The sequence below is a fragment of the Oncorhynchus mykiss genome, chromosome 16 (assembly GCF_057628025.1).
Source record: "Oncorhynchus mykiss isolate SJ-2025 chromosome 16, ASM5762802v1, whole genome shotgun sequence".
Lineage (NCBI taxonomy): Eukaryota > Metazoa > Chordata > Actinopteri > Salmoniformes > Salmonidae > Oncorhynchus > Oncorhynchus mykiss.
The window spans coordinates 35,649,577-35,674,179 of NC_143037.1; the positions used below are offsets into that span (position 1 = coordinate 35,649,577).

At 44.9% G+C, this 24,603-nt stretch overlaps 1 protein-coding gene across 1 annotated transcript in view; it reads left to right on the plus strand.

Annotated features, from left to right (window-relative positions):
- The window catches only part of plch2a (phospholipase C, eta 2a), an 86,568-nt gene that overhangs the window by 53,036 nt on the left and 8,929 nt on the right, over positions 1-24,603 (plus strand). Inside the window, exons 12-21 of the mRNA XM_090202583.1 lie at positions 140-238; positions 8,777-8,877; positions 10,721-10,809; positions 11,009-11,194; positions 11,624-11,731; positions 11,959-12,083; positions 12,305-12,389; positions 12,915-13,061; positions 17,508-17,587; positions 21,373-21,757. Coding sequence (XP_090058709.1) covers positions 140-238; positions 8,777-8,877; positions 10,721-10,809; positions 11,009-11,194; positions 11,624-11,731; positions 11,959-12,083; positions 12,305-12,389; positions 12,915-13,061; positions 17,508-17,587; positions 21,373-21,757 — 1,405 coding nt within the window. The remainder of the gene's footprint in view (positions 1-139; positions 239-8,776; positions 8,878-10,720; positions 10,810-11,008; positions 11,195-11,623; positions 11,732-11,958; positions 12,084-12,304; positions 12,390-12,914; positions 13,062-17,507; positions 17,588-21,372; positions 21,758-24,603) is intronic.

Below are 24,603 nucleotides of genomic sequence, written 5' to 3' on the forward strand. Positions count from 1 at the left end.
GCCTCTACAAGTTTATTATCCATTTGAAAGTGGGACCAAAAACATATCACTTTGGAACTGAACAGGTGTCTTTGTGGCAACAAAATATGTTTAAAGGAGGTCTTGAATTGTGTTTGTTTGTGTGCTCCTTCTCTTCCAGAGCAAAGGTGATGATGATGCTGACACAGGGGACGAAGCCAACCCCAGCACCAACAAGCGTCTAGGCAGGAGCTTCATGGGAAGTTTCTCCAAACGCAAGGTGGGCTTCATTCGCCACCCCACCTCCTCTTCCTCACTCTTTCCTCTCCTGTCCACCTTCCCAGGTCATCTTTCTTGGGTCATGTTCAGTAGGCTATAACGTAGTGAAATGATTTGATTCAACATAGTGTTACAGTACTGATGGAAAACACTTTGGAGCAGAGGTGCTACCGTACCAACTGAACTTGTCTTATAAGAATGCAAATTTTTGTTTCTTCCGTTTAGAAGCATTTTGAAACGTTTCTGTTTTGTACCTGCTAAGCACGACCCTGGTCTCCACTCCTGTCCTTAATTCCTGTTGTTATCTCAACATGATTGAATTTACCACTTCTCATTCCATTTCATTAGTCTTTTGAGGAATGTCAGGTCAGTATCATGTTCCATTTAAAACATGTCCATTTAGATCCATGGCTGTTTGAAATCACACCCTATATCACGGGTCGGCAACAGGCCGGTCAAAACCGGAACAGAAGTGATTTTTTTTTGGAGCCCCCCAAAGTTTATAGTAAAAAAAAGATTTACACTGAGTGTACAAAACATTAGAAACAGCTTCCTAATTTTGAGTTGCACCCCCTTTTCCCTTCAGAAACGCCTCAATTTGTCGGGGCATGGACTACAAGGTGTTGAAAGCGTTCCATAGGTATGCTGGCCTATGTTGACTCCAATGCTTCCCTGTTGGCTGCATGTCCTTTGGGTTGTGGGCCATTCTTGGTACACACAGGAAACTGTTGAGCGTGAAAAACCCAGCAGTGTTGCAGTTCTTGACACATCCAAACCGGAGAGCCTGGTACCTACTACCACACCCCATTCAAAGGCACTTAAACCTTTTGTCTTGCCCATTCACCCTCTGAATGGCACACATACACAATCCATGTCTGAATTGTCTCAAGGCTTAAAAATCCTTCTTTACCTTGTCTCCTCCCCTTCATCTACACTGATTGAAATGGTCAGTCTATGTCATGGAAAGAACAGGTGTTCCAAATGTTTTGCATACTCAGTGTGTATATTAGTTTGGGTTAAAAAAAATACTGTAAAATCATAAGGAATTCAGATTTTTTTTATTTAGGAAATACGTTCCCTTGAATAAAAAAAAATATTTGTTTGTGTGTCAATGTAATCTAGGTATGAAATCTTTATTTTCAAATACCATTTTTGGGGGGGCTTAGTTGGGGTCAATTTTCTGTGTACAAATTATTATAATTATGTTCCGACCCTCCGCTCTGACAAAAATCAGCCCACGGGCTAAATCTACCCCTGCTCTTTGTAGTCCAGATTTTTTGTGGAAGTACAATACTTTTGTAGTAGGGATAGGATGCAATTTCAGACACAACTAGGTGGTGGGCCAAAGCCGAAAAACTTGAAGTTGATCGATCCCCGCTGAGGGAGGAGTTAGATTTTTTTTGTATATGACAGTAAAACATTATTTTGATGACTATAATATTTGTTGGCACTGTAAATTCTTGCAAATCTTCTCAGAAAAACTATATTTCAACACTGTCTGCTTAGGTAAATTTGCTGAACTGCTAAACTTGGAACTAGATGTAAACACAGCCTCTTGTGAAAATGCGAGCTGTTGTCTACTAAGAAAGAGATAATATACCTAGCTCCCAAAAACTGAAATAAGATAACTGTTTTCGAGTGCACTTGAAATATGCAACATGCAATATGAATTGTCTTGATCGTATGAATAGGTAACTCCGTTGACCATTTAGCCAATTTATTGAAATCTAGCCTATGTTAGTTTGACTAGCCTAGCCAGCTACTGTAAATGTACATTTGTGTATCATTAGCCATCTCTCTGTCAGTGAATTCACAATCATGTTTTGGCGTGATTATACACTGAGTGGACAAAACATTAGGAACACCTGCTCTTTCCATGACATAGACTGACCAGGTGAATCCAGCAGAAAGCTATGATCCCTTATTGATGTCACTTATTAAATCAATGTAGATGAAAAGGGGAGACAGGTTTGGGGTTAAATAAGGATTTTTAAGCCTTGAGGAAATGCAGGATTCATGGACTGTGTATGTGTGCCATTCATAGGGTGAATGGGCAAGACAAAATATTTAAGTTGCTTTGAACAGGGTATGGTAGTCAGTGCAAGTTGCACCGGTTTGAGTGTGTCAAGAACTGCAACAGTTCTGGGGTTTTCACGCTCAACAGTTTCCTGTCTGTATCAAGAATGGTCCACCACCCAAAGGACATCCAGCCAACTTGAGACAACTGTGGGAAGCATTGGAGTCAACGTGGACCAGCGTCCCTGTGGAACGCTTTCGACTCCTTGTAGAGCCCATGCCCTGATGAATTGAGGCTGTTCTGAGTGCAAAAGGGGGTGCAACTCAATATTAGCAAGGCGTTCCTAATGTTTGGTACACTCACTGTATGTCTCATTTCATGTAACTAGCCGCAGGCTTAAATAAACATTAAATCATGTAGATAGAAAGATGTGTGTCATGTATACTAGAATAGAGGTTTAAAAACCACACCTGCATCTGCATATTAGCCAATACATGGGACATAGCCTACACATATAGCTTACCTTGCAATACAATGTTCTCTACAAACAGTTGTTCAGTGTGCTCTGCAATAAGATAACCAGAGTTGTAAACCAGATGAGCTCTCAAATGGCAGCTACCCAATACCATGGCAGGAATGCATAATATTGGAAAATAAGGTATGATGGAGGCTGTAGGATTATACAAAAAGCAGTTGGGAAATTCACATTTGAGTTTCAAATACTACATGTTGGTTTAAATGATTCACTTTTCTACGATCCTAAAGGCTGACAGTGCCAAAACCTTGCCAAGCCATTCATTATTCTACAAACTATGAGTCTGAGCGTCAGACATGTTTTCCAAATGTACATCTCATATATATACTTTAGATCAAAGAACACCATCACAAATAGTGTTTCACCATTTATTGAGTACGGAGACAAATCGCAAAGGTGTCTCAGGCAGTATTTGAAGTATCTAAATATAGTGTAAGCTGCAGTACCAATCAATGTATATCAAGTACTGTGGAGGGCACAATCTTACAACGCTGCAGTCCAGGAATGAGAGCTTTACCATCTATGAGCCTGAGCCTCTGATGGTGACTATAGAACTGTCATCAACAGATACTTCAGAATTCTTTCCAGGAGCCTTTGTTTGCCGCCCAGGGCCATGGAAAGAATCCCACCCTGGTCACCAATGTAGCCAACCGATGTAGATGGAGACCAGTGCTTTAGCACAGTGTTTCCCAACTCCAGTCCTCACATAATACCTGTGTATTCCAGAGACGAGAGCTCTACCATCTATGGCAAAATCCTGGGCTCCTGACGGGGGCAATATAATTCTCCCCACTGCATGTTACAATAGTAAAATAATCTGTCACCTGAGGATCGGACCCTTTTAAAAAAATATATATTTAGCCTAAAATGACATACTCAAATCTAACTGCCTGTAGCTCAGGTCCTGAAGCAAGGATATGCATATTCTTGATACCATTTGAAAGGAAACACTTTGAAGTTTGTGGAAATGTGAAATTAATGTAGGAGAATATAACACATTAAATCTGGTAAAAGATAATACAAAGAAAAAAACATGAGTTTGTAATAATTGTTTTACATGTTTTTATAGTCTTTGAAATACAAGAGAATGGTCAATGTATGATTTAGGAATATAGGCGCAATTTAGGTTTTGGCCACTAGATGGCAGCGGTGTATGTGAACGTTTCAGATGGATCAAATCAAATGACATGTTATTTGTCACATGCGCCGAATACAACAGGTGTAGGTAGACCTTACAGTGAAATGCTTACTAACAAGCCCTTAACCAACAATGCTGTTTTTAGAAAATACCTAAAATAGTAAGCAATAAGAATAACAAATGATTAAAGAGCAACAGTAAAATAACAATAGTTAAGCTATATACAGGGGGTACCGGTACAGAGTCAATGTGCGGGGGCACCGGTGTTGAGGTAATGGAGGCAATATATACATGTAGGTAGAGTTATTAAAGTGACTATGCATAGATAATAACAGAGAGTAGCAGCAGCGTAGAAGAGGGGGTGGGGCAATGCAAATAGTCTGGGTAGCCATTTGATTAGATGTTCAAGGGTCTTATAGCTTGGGGGTAGAATCTGTTTAGAAGCCTCTTAGACCTAGGGCCTTCCTCTGACACAACCTGGTATTTAGGTCCTGGATGGCAGGAAGCTTGGCCCCAGTGATGTACTGAGCCGTATGCACTACTCTCTGTTGTGCTTTGCGGTCTGAAGCCGAGCAATTGCCATACCAAGCGGTGATGCAGCCCGTCAGGATGCCCTTGATGGCGCAGCTGTAAAACCTTTTGAGGATCTGAGGACCCATGCCAAATCAAGTCTCCTGAGGGGGAATAGGTTTTTCTGTGCCCTCTTCACGACTGTCTTGGTGTGCTTGGACCATGTTCGTTTGTTGGTGATGTGGATACCAAGGAACTTGAAGCTCTCAACCTGCTCCACTACAGCTCCGTCGATGAGAATGGGGGAATCTTCCTTTTCCTGTAGTCCACAATCATCTCCTTTGTCTTGATCACGTTGAGGGAGAAGTTGTTGTTCTTGCACCACATGGTCCAGGTCTCTGACCTCCTCCCTATAGGCTGTCTCATCGTTGTCTGTGATCAGGCCTACCACTGTTGGGTCATTGACAAACTTAATGATGACTTTGGAGTCGTGCCTGGCCATGCAGTCGTGAGTGAACAGGGAGTACAGGAGGGGACTGAGCACGCACCCCTGAGGGGCCCCCGTGTTGAGGATCAGCATAGCAGATGTGTTGTTACCTACCCTTACCACCTGGGGGCGGCCCATCAGGATGTCCAGGATCCAGTTACACAGGGAGGTGTTTAGTCCCAGGGTCCTTAGCTTATTGATGAGCCTTTAGGGCACTATGGTGTTGAACGCTGAGCTGTAGTCAATGAATAGTATTCTCACATAGGTGTTCCTTTTGTCCAGGTGTGAAAGGGCAGTGTGTAGTGCAATATAGTTTGCATCATCTGTGGATCTGTTGGGGCGATATGCAAATTGGAGTGGGTCTAGGGTTTCCAGGATAATGACGGTGATGTGAGACATCACATCCCCGCCTTTCAAAGCATTTCATGGCTACAGATGTGAGTGCTACGGGTCGGTAGTCATTTAGGCAGGTTACCTTGGTGTTCTTGGGCACAGGGACTATGGTGGTCTACTTGAAACATGTTGGTATTACAGACTCTGACAGAGAGAGGTTGAAAATATCAGTGAAGACACTTGCCAGTTGGTCAGCGCATGCTCGGAGTACACGTCCTGGTAATCTGTCTGACCCTGCGGCCTTGTGAATGTTGACCTGTCTAAAGGTGTTGCTCACATCGGCTGCGGAGAGCGTGATCACACAATCTGGTAGACTCTGGTAGACTCGTGTCACTGGGCAGCTCTCGGCTGTGTTTCCCTTCGTAGTCTGTAATAGTTTGCAAGCGTCAGAGCCAGTGTAGTACGATTCAATCTTAGTCCTGTATTGACACTTTGCCTGTTTGATGGTTTGTCGGAGGACATAGCGTGATTTCTTATAAGCTTCCAGGTTATAGAGTCCTGCTCTTTGAAAGCGGCAGCTCTACCCTTTAGCTCAGTGCGAATATTGCCTGTAATCCATGTCTTCTGGTTGGGGTATGTGTGTACAGTCACTGTGGGGATGACATCATTGATGCACTTTTTGATGAAGCTAGTGACTGATGTGGTGTACTCCTCAATGCCATCAGAAGAATCCCGGAACATGTTCCAGCTTGTGATAGCCAAACAGTCCTTAAGTTTAGCATCTGCTTCATCTGACCACTTTTTTTTAGACCGAGTCACTGGTGCTTCCTGCTTTAATTTTTGCAGATTTTTTTTAAATCCAAGGAATCATTGCATTTCTGTCCAAAATGTTGTATCAAGACTGTCCAAATGTGCTTAATTGGTTTATGAATACATTTTTAAGTTCATAACTGTGCACTCTCCTCAAACAATAGCATGGTATTCTTTCATTTTAATACCTACTGTAAATTGGACAGTGCAGTTATATTAACAACAATTTAAGATTTCTGGCCATATCAGATATGTCTATGTCCTGGGAAATGTTCTTGTTACTTACAACCTCATGCTAATCACATTAGCTTGCATTAGCTCAACCGTCTCGTGTGGGGGACGGGGTCGCCAATCCTGTAGAGGTTAAACTGATTCTACATTAGTCTTCGAGATGCTCAAACAAGCATGTGTATCTTCAACTCTATAATGCACTACACTGTGCAAGACAAAACCCCCAACTAAAAGACAACAGGCAGATGCATACCTGGTCCCAATGTCTAAATGGTGATGGCAGGGCTAGTTCAAACTGCAGTAGTATGGTTCTCACAAGTGAGAGAATCAGCCCATGCTTGGTCAAAAGCACTTGGTTGATCTCTGGGAGCTGGACACAGGAGAGCTGAATAGATTATGTGAGACAAAAGTGAAAGACAAACAAATAAATCCTCACAGCAAAGGAATGGAGTTTGCGAGCTATAATATGAATAGATATGCACATCTGATCGTCTGAGGCAGGGTGCTCTGCGATCGTCCTACTCCAACTATTGACAGGGATATGTGGCATTTCTTATTTGTCAGTATGAATGAAATGAGTGGGTCCTGCCTTGATGACTGTATTAGAGTTACACTACTTGTCCTACAGATTTATGTCGTCTTAAATTATTACTTGGAATAAACTATTAGCTAAATGACATGCTAGCTAGTGATAAAGCTATCTGCTCCTGCTAGCTAGCAACATATCTACTTGTTGTAACTAGCTAGCCAACTAGCAAGATAACTAACTACATTACTTGTTAAGTTTATTTGATTCAATGTTGAGTCATTTTGATGGTATCACATTTCTATAACTAAGTAGTCAGATTATAAATAAAAAAGATTTAGACCCGCCCGTGCACGGTTTTCGGCGTACTACCTTCAGATGACAGAGACGGATATTTAGTTCCGGCGTTCGAAGGACCAATTGTTAGAGGAATGAAATTCCTATATGTTTATTAACCATCTATATGTTTAATACACTCAGCCCATTTCTAAGGATTTGTAAGATACTTATTTGCATAAAATGGGCAGAGACCAGTCTCAAAATCCAGCAATAGCGTTTATGCTCGAGAGTACTGAACATGATACAATTTTCAACAGGTTATAAACTGAAAATGACGTCATAGGTTTTAAACTGTCCCGTCCCTCCTCCACTCCGATACAATGGCAGTATAGTTCACAAGCCTTCCTACATCGTCTCCCACCGGTTTAGATCATTTACGACCAGGCCAAGGTTTCCCTGTGTAGATAGATAAGCATTCTAGCCAGTCTGACGATAAGTTAATTCGTTTCTACCAAGGAACAGACAGTCATTGTTCTAATTCTTGATTATAATTACACACATTATATTCAGTACTAGGATTAAAATACAATTAATATATCTATACAGTAACATAATAGTATTCTGATTAGTCAGTCCTGATTGAAATGTATACATCATTTAGTCATTATTGATAAAAATCCCTTAACAGTTTGTCGGACGGAGATCTTTCTCAAGATGTCACCAGCTGTCTACTACTTTAGGTAAGGATTACTTGATTGACAGACGTGATCAGCAGAGATAGTACCATGGATATTACACCATTTTTGATGGGTTTACAGTTTAGTACTCGACGGCATTGGCCTTTTTTCTTCTTATTCTTTAACGTTTTATGGCAGACTACACCTATTGGTGTATTGCCACCACCTACTGTGCAGTGTGTTCTTCTTTGATATGATTGCAGTCCACAAACAAATGCAATAGGTGCATGCCAGCGCCTACTGTTTTGGCTGTAAATCAGCCCAAATAATTAACGAAATAAATCTAAACGGAATAAAACTCAGTGTACACCTTTATTCAGATTCAACTGCCAACACCCATCCCTACAGGCTCTGGGGCCTGAGAGGGAAGACCATCTTTGGAAAGTATTCTTTGCAATGTTTTGGCAGTGAAGTCCTGGAAACCCAAAAAACCTTTCAGCCGTAAATACTATTATGTCCAGTTTCTTGGACACCATAAAATCCACCTTCTTCACATCAGTTTCCCTCAACTGTTGAACAACACTCTGAATCTCCACAGTCTGCTGAGCATCCACCACCATATCTTCAGCTCCCCTCGCTCCTTAAACTATTTCACGTGCCTCTGTGTAGGAGACCTGCTCTATATCCCTGACCCTTGCCACTACATACTCCTTTACCCTAGCCAGGCACTCCGGGGAATTGGGGCGGCATTAGCCTGTCCAGCTAGCGAACGTAAACATTTTTAAAAAATCAAGAATTGACATTACCAACTAACGGAAATGTGTTCAGAATAAATAAATATACACAATATGTAAAAACCAGCTCCTCCCTCGACAGAGATCAATCATCTTGAAAACTAAAGCAGATAGCTTGCTTCGGCCCACCACTTAAGCTCATCTCGAGAAACTTTAGTGCATCGGTGCTGTTGTAACTGTATTGTGACCTTCTCCCCTCCAGAAAAAGGCGGCCAAGCTGAAGAAGACCAACAGCCTTGAGGACACTGACACGGACCAGGAGAGCACCAGCATGGCCTCCCGCGCCCCCTTACACCACAGCAGGTACTGTTACCGTAGAGGCATGGACTGTTACCATAGAGACTTAGGAGAGAGTGGTGCCGAAGGAGATGGCTGCTGTTTTACGATCTCGTAACCAATTGTGCTATTGTGTATGTTTTTTTTGCATTATTTGTAACTTATTTTGTACATAATGTTTCTGCCACCGTGTGGCAGGGCTTGTGTTCAACACCATAGTGCCCTCAAAGCTCATCACTAAGCTAAGGACTTCCTGACGGGCCGCCCCCAGGTGGTAAGGGTAGGTAACAACACACCCACCACGCTGATCCTCAACACTCAGGGGTGCGTGCTCAGGGGTGCGTGCTCAGTCCCCTCCTGTACTCCCTGTTCACTCATGACTGCACAGCCAGGCACGACTCCAACACCATCATCAAGTTTGCTGATGACACAACAGTGGTAGGCCTGATCACCAACGACGACGAGACAGCCTATAGGGAGGAGGTCAGAGACCAGGTCATGTGGTGCCCGGACAACAACCTCTCCCTCAACGTGATCAAGACAAAGGAGATGATTGTGGACTACAGGAAAATGAGCACTGAGCACGCCCCCATTCCCGTCGACGGGGCTGTAGTGGAGCAGATTGAGAGCTTCAAGTTCCTTGGTGTCCCCATCACCAACAAACTATCATGGCCCAAACACACCAAGACAGTCGTGAAGAGGGCACGACAAAGTCTATTCCCCCTCAGGACACTGAAAAGATTTGGCATGGGTCCTCAGATCCTCAAATGGTTCTACAGCTGCACCATCAAGAGCATCTTGACTGGTTGCATCACCGCCTGGTATGGCAACTGCTCGGCTTCAGACCGCAAGGCACTACAGAGGGTAGTGGGGCCCTGGGGCCAAGCTTCCTGCCAGTACATCCCTGGGGCCAAGCTTCCTGCCATCCAGAACCTCTGTACCAGGTGGTGTCAGAGGAAGGCCCTAACAATTGTCAAAGACTCTAACCACCCTAGTCATAGACTGTTCTCTCTGCTACCGCACAGCAAGAGGTACCGGCGCCAAGTCTAGATCCAAGAAGCTTCTAGACAGCTTCTACCCCCAAGCCATAATACTTCTGAACAGCTAATCAAATGGCTACCCAGACCCCTCTTTTATGCTGCTGCTACTCTCTGTTTATTATCTATGCAAAGTCACTTTAATTCTACCGACATGTACCTATTACCTCAATTACCTTGACTAACCGCACATTGACTCTGTACCGGTACCCCCTGTATATAGCCTTGCTATTGTTTATTTTACTGCTGCTGTGTAGTTATTTGTTACTTTTATTTTTCTATTTTTTACTTAACTTATTAAAGCATTGTTGGTTAAAGGCTTGTAGTAAGTAAGCAGCATTTCATTGTAAGGTCTACGAACTGTACGGATACTATTTGGATTTTTCGTCTGCCTGTTGTGACTGCGTTTGAGCCTGTGGATTACTGAAGAAAACGCTCGAACAAACGGAGGTTTTTGGATATAAAGAGAGACTTTATCGAACAAAACTAAAATTTATTGAGTAAATGAATGCCTTTTGAGTGCAACCATATGAAGACCACCGAGACATGGGCTGTTACCACAGAGACATGGGCTGTTACCACAGAGACATGGGCTGTTACCACAGAGACATGGGCTGTTACCGCAGAGACATGGGCTGTTACCGCAGAGACATGGGCTGTTACCGCAGAGACATGGGCTGTTACCATTGTGACATGTTACACCTGCACCACAGCAGGTACATGGCAGCATGTACTACATAGCAGGTTACCATTGAAACGCTCTGTACAACCATACCGTAAGCCTAGACGTAACATAGCACTGTCCCACTGGCTCACTGGTTGTTTTCCTGCAGGAAGAAGAAGACCATGAAGCTGTCCAGGGCTCTGTCAGACCTGGTCAAATACACCAAGTCAGTGGGCGTCTCCGACATAGAGACACAAGGTGAGCAGGGATTACACACCCGGAAACTGCTTTACCATACGGATACGGACCCCAGAGAATAATGTGTCTGTTTTTAACGTGTTCACAGTCCATTTCAGACAAAGGAGTCTTTCTTTGTGTGTGTTTGTTTTATCACCAAGCCAACATAAAGGATATAGTTGTCTGTTTGTATGCACGCGTGTGTGTGTGTGTCTTCCAGCCGCCAGCTCCAGTTGGCAGGTGTCTTCTCTGAGCGAGACCAAGGCCCACCAGATCATGCAGCAGAAAGCTGCCACCTTCATCCACTTCAACCAGCGGCAGCTATCACGCATCTACCCCTCCTCCTACCGTGTGGACTCTTCCAACTTCAACCCACAGCCCTTCTGGAATGCTGGATGCCATCTGGGTATGGGGGGGGGGGTCCATTTCCATATAAAAACCTTGTTTGATAATGTAGAGTTGGACTTTGCCCCCCTACATGTACAGATTACCTCAACTAGCCTGTACCCCTGCACAGTGCCTCGGTACCGGTGCCCCCTGTATATAGCCTCGTTATTCTTATTACTTTAGTTACTTTTTATCATTACTTTTTATTTTAGCCTACTTGGTAAATATTTTCTTCTTCTTGAACTGCACTGTTGGTTAAGGGCTTGTAGGTAAGCATTTCACGGTCAAGTCTACACTTGTATTCGGTGCTTGTGACTAATAAAGTTTGATTTGTTTTAGTTGAATTCTCCAAAGGCTGCTCATGCGGACAGAATATGGTTCCATTTGCCCCCAGATTTTCTGAGTTTCTAAGTTTAATCAAAAAGGTTTTGGTTTGTGTGATTTTCAGTGGCGTTGAACTACCAGTCGGAGGGGAGAGTGCTCCAGCTGAACCGAGCCAAGTTCAACAGCAACGGCAACTGTGGTTACATCCTAAAGCCGGCCTGCATGTGTGAAGGTGGGCAGCAGCACCCTCCCATTGATTTCATAGCAAAACAACTACAGGGCCGTATTCACAAGTGCACACCGTAGCAAAATGTTTTGCAACAGAAACGAAAATAAGCTTTTCTTATTGGACAACTTTAGGTTGTCTCTCCCTGTTTCAGTCTGTTTTCTTTCATTTGGTGCCTCGTGAGTAACAGAGGAAAGAGTAAGAGGGTTTTTGTACCTCCGTCCCTCCTGTAGGTGTCTTTAACCCTATGATGGAGGACCCGTTGCCGGGGCAGATGAAGAAACAACTGGTGCTGAAGATCATCAGCGGGCAACAGCTGCCCAAACCCAAAGACTCCATGCTGGGGGACAGAGGAGAGGTGATGATTTATTTTTCACTCATTATTTTAGATACAGTTTTCAAATATATGCCAAAAATCCATCCTCCAAAGGACCTTTTTTATCGATTTAATTTGAGGAAGATCATATATTATGGACCAAAATTACACAGAATGTCCCTATTACTAATAATGCTACTACATTGGCTGTTTTGGTGAAGCCTCTTAACTTCTGTCTGTCTGTCTGTCTGTCTGTGGGTCAGATTATCGACCCCTTTGTGGAGGTGGAGATCATTGGTCTGCCAGTGGACTGCTGTAAGGAACAAACCAGGGTGGTGGATGACAATGGTGAGTACGCTTGGATAAAAAGTTGGCTAAATGTGCATTGCACCCGCTACTTGTCCTTTACGTTTGGTTAAGTCAGGTGTTTTGTTTTTTTGGTTGCGCTTGTCTCGGCGTGTGTGTATGTCATGGATAATTGATGAGGTTGGCACCGAAGCAGTGCACTTTACAGCACCACTGGGTCTCCACACACACACACACACACACACACACACACACACACACACACACACACACACCCTGAATTATTCATGACTGCTGAGCCAGCGCTCTAACTCGTCTCTCTCACTCCCTCTCTCCTGCTCTTTTTCATTGTCCATATCTCTCCCACTCTCTGCTCATCTCAATCTGTGTCTTCACCGCTCTCCCTCTTTCTCTACCTCTTTCTCGCTCTCGCTCTCTCTGTCTATTTCTATATTTTCTCTCACACTTTACTTCTTCCCCACACCTTCTCTTGCTTCATCCCTCTCCTCCCCCCTCTCCCTTCCCCTCTCTCCTGTCCTCCCTCCCTCTCTCTCCTCTCCTCTACAGGCTTTAACCCCATGTGGGAGGAGACACTGGTGTTCACGCTGCACATGCCCGAGCTGGTGCTGGTCCGTTTCCTGGTGTGGGACCACGACCCTATCGGCCAGGACTTCATTGGCCAGCGCACCATTGCCTTCAACAGCATGATACCAGGTACCTACCCACATCCTCCTCCTTCTGCACTCACACCAAACCCCCAACCGCTGCTCAGGGCTCCCGAGGGGCGCAGCGGTCTAAGGCACTGCATCTCAGTGCTAGAGGCGTCATGACAGACACCCTGGTTCGATTCCAAGCTGTATCACAACCGGCCGGTGATTGGGAGTCCCATAGGGCGGCGCACAATTTGCCCAGCGTCATCCGGGTTTGGCCGTTGTAGGCCGTAATTGTAAATAAGAATTGGTTCTTAACTGACTTTCCTGGGCTATTGTGTTAGTATAGGCTATGTATGTTATGTGTTTGTTATTATAAACTGAGTGGATTGAGCCCTGACAGCTGTGGTATGTCAGAGCGCATACCACGGGTATGACAAAACAATACTTGTTACTGTTCTAACCCAAAATAGTTTATAATAGCAGCAAGGTACCTCGGGGGTTTGTGGTATATGGCCAATATACTATGGCCAATGGCTGTATCCAGGCACTCGTGCATAAAAACAGCCATTAGTGATGGTATATTGGCCATATATACTGTATACCTAAGTATAAAGAAACGGGATAGGGGGATACCTAGTCAGTCGTACAACTGAATGCATTAAACAGAAATGTGTCTCCCGCATTCAGCATAGCCTGAAGTTAGGGAGGGGAAGTTCCTCCTGCTGCTCCTTAGATAAGCACCATGGTCTTGATGTGAGCTTCGACTGGAAGCCAGTGGAGTGTGTGGAGGAGCGGGGTGACATGAACGGTACATTGGCAGGTTGAAAACCAGGTGGGCTGCGGCGTTCTGGATAAGTTGCAGGGGTTTGATGGCACAGGTGGGGAGACCAGCCAGCAGAGAGTTGCATTAGTCTAGACAGGGTGATAAGTGCCTGGATTAGGACCTGCACCGCTTCCTGTTGCAGAGCATGAACCTGCAGGAGCGACTCACTGCTTGGATGTTTGCAGAGAACGACAGGGTGTTGTCCAGGGTCACATCAAGGTTCTTTGCACTTTAGGAGGGCAACACTATGGAGTTGTCAACTGTGATGAAGAGGTCTTTGAGCAGGCAGGCCTTCCTCGGGAGGAAGAGCATCTCCGTCTTGTCGAGCATGTGGTGGGCTGACATCCAAGCTGAGATATCTGCCAGGCACGCAGAGATGCGTGTCGCCACCTTGGTGTCAGAAGGGGGGAAGGAGAAAGTAGTTCAGTGTCATCCTCATAGCAGTGATAGGAGAGACCATGTGAGGATATGACAGAGCTGAGTGACTTGGTCTATAGAGAGTAGAGGAGAGGTCCATCCTCATGGCAGTGATAGGAGAGACCATGTGAGGATATGACCAGTGACTTGGTCTATAGAGAGTAGAGGAGAGGTCCATCCTCATAGCAGTGATAGGAGAGATCATGTGAGGATATGACAGAGCTGAGTGACTTGGTCTATAGAGAGGAGAGGAGAGGTCCATCCTCATAGCAGTGATAGGAGAGACCATGTGAGGATATGACAGAGCTGAGTGACTTGGTCTATGGAGAGGAGAGGAGAGGTCCATCCTCATAGCAGTGATAGGAGAGACCATGTGAGGATACGACCAGTGACTTGGTCTATAGAGAGAAGAAGATGGGGCCAAGAACCAAGCCCTGGGAGACACCAGTAGTGAGAGTACGTGGTGTCGACACAGATCCTCTCCATGTCACCAGGTCGGAGCGGTAGGATGAGTCCAAGAGTGTGCAGACCCTGAGACGCCCAGCCCTGAGAGGGTGGAGAGGAGGATGTGATGGTTCACGGCATTGAAAGGCAGCGGATAGATCTTGGAGGATGAGAACAAAAGAGAAAGGTTCAGCTTTGACACAGAGAAGTGCAGTCTGGTTGAGTGACCTGTCTTGAAGCCTGACTGGTTAGGGGTCCAGAAGATCCTCCGTGACAGAGAGGAGAGCAGTCTGGGTTGAGTGACCCGTCTTGAATCCTGACTGATTAGGGGTCCAGAAGATCCTCCGTGACACAGAGAAGAGCAGTCTGGGTTGATTGACCCGTCTCGAATCCTGACTGGTTAGGGGTCCAGAAGATCCTCCGTGACACAGAGAAGAGCAGTCTGGGTTGAGTGACCCGTCTCGAATCCTGACTGGTTAGGGTCAAGAAGGTCGTTCTGAGAGAGATAACGAGAGAGTTGATCAGAAGTGTTTTGGAAAGAAAATTAATTAGTGATACAGGTCTATAGTTTTTGCCATCAGACGAGTCGAGTGTTGGTTTCTTGAGGAGGGGAGCTACTCGGGCCATTTTGAAGAGTGGAATACAGTGTTTAAGGTAACACTTTACTTGACACCCAGCATCATAACACGTTTTGACGTGGTCATAACTATGTCGTAATGTCATAACCTGTTATAATATGGTTATGACACATATATTTAGACGTTGAGCGTTATTTTATGGTTGGTTATGACACCTCCATAAGATTGTGAAAACACACAAAAGGCAAAACATTCCATTGGCCTACATGTCAACAGTATGTTTTATATATATAAATATTTTTTTATTGACCATATTAAATTATTATTGTAAATGCAAACACATTGATGTCAGACATGTACCTACCCCAATGCTCTGTTGCTGATGACCGGGATGAATGCAGGAGCAGATTTCAGGAGCAGGACAAGACACCCTCTTTTTGACTGATGACTGATACACTACATGACCAAAAGTATGTGGACACCTGCTCGTCGAACATCTCATTCCAAAATCAAGGGCATTAATATGGAGTTGGTCCCCTCTTTGCTGCTATAACAGCCTTCTGGGAAGGCTTTCCACTAGATGTTGGAACATTGCTGCGGGGACTTGCTTCCATTCAGCCACGAGCATTAGCGAGGTCGGGCACTGATGTTAGGTGATTAGGCCTGGCTTGCAGTCGGCGTTCCAATTCATCCCAAAGTTGATCGATAGGGTTAAGGTGCAGGCCAGTCAAGTTCTTCCACACCGATCTCGACAAACCATTTCTGTATCGAACTCGCTTTGTGCACAGGGGGCATTGTCATGCTGAAACAGGAAAGGGCCAGATTCGTCCATCGGACTGCCAGATGGTGAAGCGTGATTCATCACTCCAGAGAACGCGTTTCACTGAGTCCAATGGCGGTGAGCTTTACACCACTCCAGCCGACGCTGGGCATCACGCATGGTGATCTTAGCTTGTGTGCGGCTGCTCGGCCATGGAAATTTCATGAAGATCCCGACTTACAGTTCTTGTGCTGATGTTGCTTCCAGAGGCAGTTTGGAACTCGGTAGTGAGTGCTGCAACCGAGGACAGACGATTTGGTCCCGTTCTGTGAGCTTGTGTGGCCTACCACTTTGCGGCAGAGCCGTTGTTACTCCTAGACGTTTCCACTTCACAATAGCAACACTTACAGTTGACTGGGACAGCACTTGCAGGGCAGAAATTTGACAAACTGATGGTGATGACGGTCCACATTGTAAATCACTGAGCTCTCCAGTAAGGCCATTCTACTGCCAATGTTTGTCTATGTAGATTTCTTGACTGTGTTCTCAATTCATACACCTGTCAGCATCGGGTGTGGCTGAAATTACCAAATTCACTCATTTGAAGGTGTGTCCACATACTTTTGAATATGTGCCTGTACTTGATAGGCCTATCGGGCTTATATGTTTATGGTGGTCACAATGTTTATTTTTTAATCCCTTTTTCGCCCCAATTTTGTGGTATCCAGTTACAGTCTGTCTCATCGCTGCAACTCCCGTATAGACTCGGGAGAGGCGAAGGTCGAGGGCCCTGCGTCCTCCGAAATACGACCCAGCCAAGCCAAGCTTCTTGACCCAATGCCCACTTAACCCGCACCAATGTGTCAGAGGAAACACTGTACACCTGGCGACCGTGTCAGCGTGCACTGCGCCCAGCCCGCCACAGGAGTCACTAGTGCGCGATGGGACATGGACATCCCTACCGCCCCATGGGTCTCCCGGCCGCGGTCGCCCTCGACAGAGCCTAGACTCGAACCCAGAATCTCTAGTGGCACAGCTAGCACTCCGATGCAGTGCCTTAGACCACTGCGCCACTCGGGAGGCCCCGGTCATAATGCTTCTTGACAGTGTCATAAAGTGTGTTTTCATAGTCCAAGTAAAGTGACACAGGATGGTCATAATGCTTCATTTGAATAAATGTTTTGACACTTTTATTTAGTTGTCATAACAGTCATAAAATAACACAATATATGTCACAACAGGAATAGATATGGGTCCTGACAGTGTTATGACCATATTATGGCAGGTTATGACATATTATGACATGTTTATGGCCGCGTCATACCGTGTAATGACACTGGGTGTCAAGGAAACTGTTACCGTATTTAAATACTCAGTGTGACATGGGACAGCAGCGTGTGTGTGTATGTTCTAACTGAGAGACGGAACATTGCGCTGTTTTCTTGTCGCCGGGCTCATTGTCATAATGTCTTTGTTTTATTTTAGGTTTTCGCCACGTGTATTTGGAAGGTATGGAGGAGGCTTCCATCTTTGTTCATGTGTCTGTACATGACATCACTGGTAAGGTAGGTACTAAGGGAGGTACTAGGCCTTTTGTTTTCGAAATGAGGGTTTGTCCTTAGTATTGGAAAACATTTAACTGTCCTTCTCTTAATAATTTAACTTTGGGCTTCTAAGTATGATTCCTGTCAAAACACTATTTAGCTCCAAAATACTTCTCAACACAATATTCTAGATAGAATTTAAGTTACTTTCCCCTCCTAGTCATCAATCGATGGTGATTATTGAAGGGAAAAAATATGTTGGAATTCAAAATCTCCATTATTATACAGATGAAGGATTGAGTGCCAAAGCTGGAAATAAATATAATAATACAACATTTTATTCAATTAGGAACTCTCGCTAATTGCCCCGGTTGCATCTCAATCAATAAGAATTCATCTGAGAGATGACTAATTAAGTAATTAAGGCATTAAAGTGTCATTAGCAGCAGCCAACCGAGGCCCAGACAGCCTACCAGTGTGATCTGTGCGTTGCAGTTGAGTGGCAGCTGCTGCGGATGCCACCCTTCTGACAATTGGGATGTTGAAATGGGGACACGTATAGTAGAATTGTCTCAGTGGTGTTTATTTTATTGTTTTAAAGACAGATTACACTCTTCCTGTATCCATGCAGACATATGCAATTGTGTTTCTTATATTATATATTTTTTCATTACTCAGTCAAGACACTCTGAGTTGATTTTTGATAAATTGAACGGCTTGGAACGGCCTTGGAAATGTTGTGACATCTTGTACTAAAACCAGAACATTGTCAGAAGCCGTTAAAAAGGATGGCCTTCATTAAATAGTTATTGGAAATTGTAAGCATATGGTACTTCAGTTTGCAGTTACCCAGAGTTAGTTATCGGGAGTCAGTCAACACATGTTGGATTAAATTAAACAATTTACTATCAACAGGAGAAGAGTATTTTCCATAGTTTGGCTATCTCCTACTGTCATTCTTTGTTTATTTCTATACTGCATTTTGTCTTCTGTCATACTTGAAATTACCACACTGTTGTTCATCTCTTCCTGTTTCTAGATCTTCCCTGTCAACTGTGACTGTATGTGCATCTGCTGTACTCTTCCCCCCCCCCCTCCCTCTCGCTTCCTCCCTTTGTCTCCTCCTCTCTGAACTCTCTCTCCTCTGTCTCTTTGTGATTTCAGTGGACCCCTCTTTGTCCAAACGCCGCTTTTAGAGGCAGGAAATTGTTAGGAGCCCTGAAGGCGTCACTCAGAACCCAGGTGTAGTGGGATCCAATCAGCACACTGCATGCACCACATGCCCCTCCCCTGCCACCCCAGTGATTCCGCCCCCGCAAGCCAATTGCGTCCACCCGTAGAGGCCAACTCATGCTGACCATGAGTTGTGAACATGCCAGCATCCTCCATCAACCCAAAGTAGATCCAATGTCGCTAACCTGCTCTGGGGGGAGGGAGGGAGAGACAGAGACAGAAAGGGAGCGAGAGACAGAAATGGGGGAGCGAGCCACAAAAACAGGGGACTAGTGGCCTGTTAAGTGGAGAGTGACAATGTATTTTTCTGGACAGTATTTTCCCCTTACTCAGGACATTCTCAGTTTGATGCACTGCAGGGGTATACAGTTCCTGCTTTTTGAGGACACTGTCCCCTGTGTCGGCTTGTTTTAGTCCTGACCTTGTCATCACATTACCTAGAGATGGGAAAAGAGTTCCCATGTATGGCGAAAGGAAAGGGTACCCAATCACCACTGTGTAAAGCAGAGCACTTTCCCCATGCGTTTGAATGCACTGCTAACACGTGCAATCTAATTCCACTAGAATTGCTACCTTTAATGCTAGTCTAGAGATTCTGGATGTTGCTAAACAAATGTAAAAGTGGAGGAAAGTGGAAAGGAAACATTCCCTAGATAAGAACCCTTGAGAGGAACCCGTCTCCGATTTCAAATGTGTTCTGGATAATGTCTGCCATCGGTGTGTGTTCAGTCTGCCATCCCCTTTCTGTCCATAACATGTAGACAAACTATCAGGCCCTTGGTGTTCATGGTATTGTGATTTTTACTTTAGTCGATCTGCATCATGTGTACTGTAATGCCTGGGCACTCAGTCAGTCTGGATGTAATTCCACTTGAATCTACTTCATGGTTTATGAAATGACATTGGGTTGTTGCACATCATGTGCTGAAAGGCGAGCATTTTTCAATGAATGCACATCCGCACACAGTGCAAGGAGTGTAACAGCAGATAGCCCCGTGTTATTTAGATGAGTGGCCGTCAAATTGTGTCATCACCATCATGTCCCCCTGTCAGGGTGTTCATGAATCAATCACACTGTCCCCCATTGTCACTTTCATCGTAACCTTTCACCCCCACACTGTACATGTGGACACAGCATGTGTCCGTCCGCAGACTACTGTGTGTGTTTGTGAAGTGAGCAGAAAGTCACATTACAGTGGTTACCATAGTTTATGTTGTTGTTGACGATGCGGGGTCAAAATGCTAGGTCTTTGTATAATAAATGAATGGACTTTGGAAATGAAAGCTGATTCCTTTCTGTCACCTGTTGTCTGGGTTGAGTATTAGGCCTATCTGCTTTCTCTAGCTTACTAATATCGTTTGTGATGCTCAACATATGTTTCGTTTTGTTCAGGGAGCTTACCAGAATTATAACCCTCATGAAAATACAGTATATACAGGGAATGTTGTTGTTGTTGTTTTGGCTCTGTACTCCAGCACTTTGGATTTTAAATGATCCAACGGTACAATATTTATGCATTTAGCTTTCTCACAATTCATTCATTCATGATTATCCGTAATCATGGTAGCATCCACATTTAATGTAGAAGTGTTTAGAAACATTCTTATTTACAATTAAAGTGACTCCAAAATGACAAAATACATGTAAATGCATTAATAATGCATCAATAAAGAGTCACCAGCTTGATGTAGTCATTGTGTGCTAAGAATATGGGGGGACTACTTACAAAATGTGCTGAAATAACTCAACGGTTCACCCGATATGGATGAAAATGCCCTCAAAATAAAGCTAGTCTGCACTTTAACCCCATAGTCATTGTATAATTTCAAAGTGCTGGAGTACAAAGCCAAAACAACAAAACATGTGTCACTGTCCTAGTCCAGTATGCACGGTATGCATGTTTACAATATTGTTTACAATGTTTACAATATACATGCAATATATACGCATGGATAAACTGACTCTTGGGGTTTTGGCAGCAGACATGTATAGTAGCAGACATTTGCTTTTCAATATGAATACAGATGCCTGTAACACAAGAAGTTGGCATGGGTTTCAATTGAAAAAAACATCATTATGATGTGGTAGTGTGACATTCTATCAAACAAATACTGATAGATGATGTGTGGTCATCAATACATTCGGACAAGGCAAACCAACGCTGTCCAACAGTAGATGGTTATCATAGTGGAACTTGTTCTACAGACGGGAACTAATTGTCACGTGGTCACGAATCCAGTGGCTGCATCTGAAATGGCATCCTATTCCCTATAATGTGCATTAGTTTTGGCCAGAGCCCATGAGGCTCCAACAAGATTGTGCACTATATAGGGAACAGGGTACCATTTCGGGACATAGCCAGTGTTACTGTCAATATTGTATGTTGGAGCATGTCTAACTATTCATCTACCCTCATTCGATATCTAGTAACGCAAATGCAATGACACCAAGTAATGACTTGCATTAGACTAGGTCTAAAGATCCAGAAGTTCAGTACTGTATGTTCTGGTGAATGCTAACTGTGAACCTGTTCATGATGTTTGTTTTCTTTTGTCTCGTCTCTTGTTCTCAGGGCAAGGTGGCCAGCGGCATAAAAGGGCTGTTTCACAGAAACCCAAAGCAGGCTTCTCTCGACAGCCATGTTGCTGCACAGCTCAGCCGTAAGCACCCATTCGGAGCCCACCTGCTGCGCCGCACGGCCAGCGAGCCCACCAAGGGCGAGCCCAAGGTCAAGAAGGGTTTCCCCGAGATCGCCATCGACACCAAAGACTACAGCTCGGAAGGGGCCAGCGAGGACCGGGAGTCAGAGGACAGGGATCTCAGCGCCTCACCCCAGCCCCCGCAGCTCCACCAGCGCAACGGAGACGCCACGGACGCAGCTGCTCCCGCCACGCCACGCCAAGGCACCAACGGGCACCACAGCACCAACGGGGCTTTCAACCCCGATGAGGGCAAAGGTAAGGGCTCGCCTCGCTTCCTCCGATACCCCATGAGTGAGCCCCTCAAGAGGGTCAATCGGCTGCGCTGCCACGACCCCCTGAATGAGAAACAGGGAGTGTTTGCCCGCATGGCCCTCAACAGCAGTGGCAGGATGGGGGTGTCCTCCAACTGCATCAACTGTGTAATTAGCTCAAAAGAAAGCCCTGAGATGGAGAGGAAGTTTAAGGATGAGGAGAAATGGGGAGAGAGGCCTGAGAAAGCCGCCTGTTGCCCCACTCTCTCCAGACAAATTCAACCCGAGCCAATGCCCAAACCACAGATCCTGGCCACAGCCCACCCTGTTGAGCCCCAAGCCCAGACCAAGCCCAAAGTTGAGGCACTGCCCCTACTTCAGCCCCAGGCTTTCTTCCGGCCTATCCCCTTCCCCAGGTCCCGGGCCAAAGCCAGACAAACTCTGGGCACCCAACACACTGAGCCTCATCCTGACCCCTCTGAGAGGAACGCCCGCTCCTGCAGCGTGCCCCGCAGGTGCTTCCTCACACTTGCCCCCACCCCGGTGCCCATGCTCACCCCTGACTGCCGGAACAGCCTGCGCTGGCAGTGCGTCCCGCCGCCCAACTACGGCAGCGCTTGTGGCCCGACTAAGGCCCCTCGCACTACCATCACCAGCGCCGACTGCGACAGCTTGTCGCTCAGCGACCGTTGCAGCAGCTGCGAGAGCCTGTGCAGCATTGAGCTGGCCCCTATGCTGCCCCCAAGAGAGGTCCTTGACAGCCGCAGGCGCGCCGTGGGCACCTTGCAGCGTGAGATGAACCTCCTCTTCGCTCAGAAGATGGATGAGCTGCGCAGTAAATCGCCCATGTTCTTCGCCGGTAAGGTGGAGCAGCCATTGCAGTGCCCACTGTAGTACCCATAGATGTCCCATAGAGGCACCTATAGCAGTCCCTTACAGCTGCCATAGTGAGCCCATTGTGCAGTGCTGATCCCCTAGTTGTGAGCCCTGTGCTGTGATCAGTCCCCCCCAGAGAACCCATCCTTTAGAGAGCCAATATCATTGGGCTTGTAGTTCCCTGGGTGTTCTATAGTCTAGAACCCAGGTCCCTTCTCCAATCAAAATCTACCTTTTGTCTAGACCTCCAGTTCTTTCACCAATCAAAAGTTCCCTTTAAATGTTCTCTCACTAATCAAAATCTCCCTTTAGTCTAGACCTCCGGTCCCTTGACCAATCAAAATCTCCTTTAGTTCATTAGCACCAAAATCCCCACTAAATATCCATTGTGACTAAATTGATAGGCAGTGCATAATTGTGCTAATGTGTAGAAAACTAGTAAAGTGTTATTTTAATGATTTCTTTGTCTGACAAAAACATGCTGTGTGTCCAACAGATGAAAGAGCAGCTGGTAAGTGAAGGACATGTAACTAGGGTTGTAAAGGGAGGGTATATTGCTGGAGACTTTCGAAGTTTAAGAGTAAACTACCAGAATTCTGGTCACTTTGAAGGATTTTATGTATTATATCACAAGACATCTAGTGGCCCTTTTAGGGTACTTCACAGGTGTCTGTAATTATCTCAGAATATACACTGAAAGAAAATATAAACGCCACATGTAAAGTGTTGGTCCCATGTTTCATGAGCTGAAATAAAAGATCCCAGAAATGTTCTATAAGCACAAAAAGCTTATTTCTCTCAAATGTTGTGCAAAAATGTGTTTACATCCCTGTTAGTGAGCATTTCTCCTTTGCCAAGACAATCCATCCACCGGACAGGTGTGGCATATCAAGAAGCTAATTAAACAGCATGATCATTACACAGGTGCATCTTGTGTTGGAGACATTAAAAGGCTGTGAAATGTGTAGTTTTGTCATACAACACAGCTTTCTCAAGTTTTGAGGAAGTGTGTAATTAGCATGCTGACTGCAGGAATGTCCACCAGACCACGTGTAACCCTGCCAGCCCGGCACCTTCACATCCGGCTTTTTCACCTCCGGGATTGTCTGAGACGCCTGAGACCAGCCACTGGACAGCTGATGAAACTGTGGGTTGGCATAACTGAATAATTTCTGCACAAACTGTCAGAAACCGTCTCAGGGATGTTCATCTGCGCGCTCGTCATCTTGACCTGACTGTCCTGGGCAGATTGCAGATTGCAGACGTATGGCGTCGTGTGGGTGATCGGTTTGCTGATGTCAACATTGCTAACAGAGTGCCCTATGGTGGCGGTGGGGTTATTGTATGGACAAGCATAAGCTACGGACAATGAACACAATTGCATTTTATAAATTGCAATTTGAATGCACAGAGATACCCTGACGAGATCCTGATGCCCATTTGTTGTGCCATTCATCCGCCACCATCACCTCATGTCCCAGTTCTTCCATGGCCTCCATACACACCAGACATGTCACCCATTGAGCATGTTTGGGATGCTCTGGTTCAACCTGTACAACAGTGTGTTCCCGCCAATATCCAGCAACTTCACACAGCCATTGAAGAAGACTGGGACAACATTTCACAGACCACAATCAACAGCCCGATCAACTGTGTGCAAAGGATATATGTTGCGTTGCATGAGGAAAATGGATACTGACCGGTTTTCTGGTCCACGCCCCTACCTTTTTTTAAGGTAACTGTGACCAACAGATGTATTCGCAGTCATGTGAAAACCATAAATTAGGTCCTAATGAATTTATTTAATTTGACTGATTTCCTTATATGAACTGTAACTCCGTAAAATCTTTGAAATTGTTGCATTTATATTTTTTGTTTAGTGTATTAAATAATTTAATAATAATTTAAAATATGACAAAGCTGTAAAACATTGTCCTAAAAATCAACCATCAACACATTATTATGTATTATGTA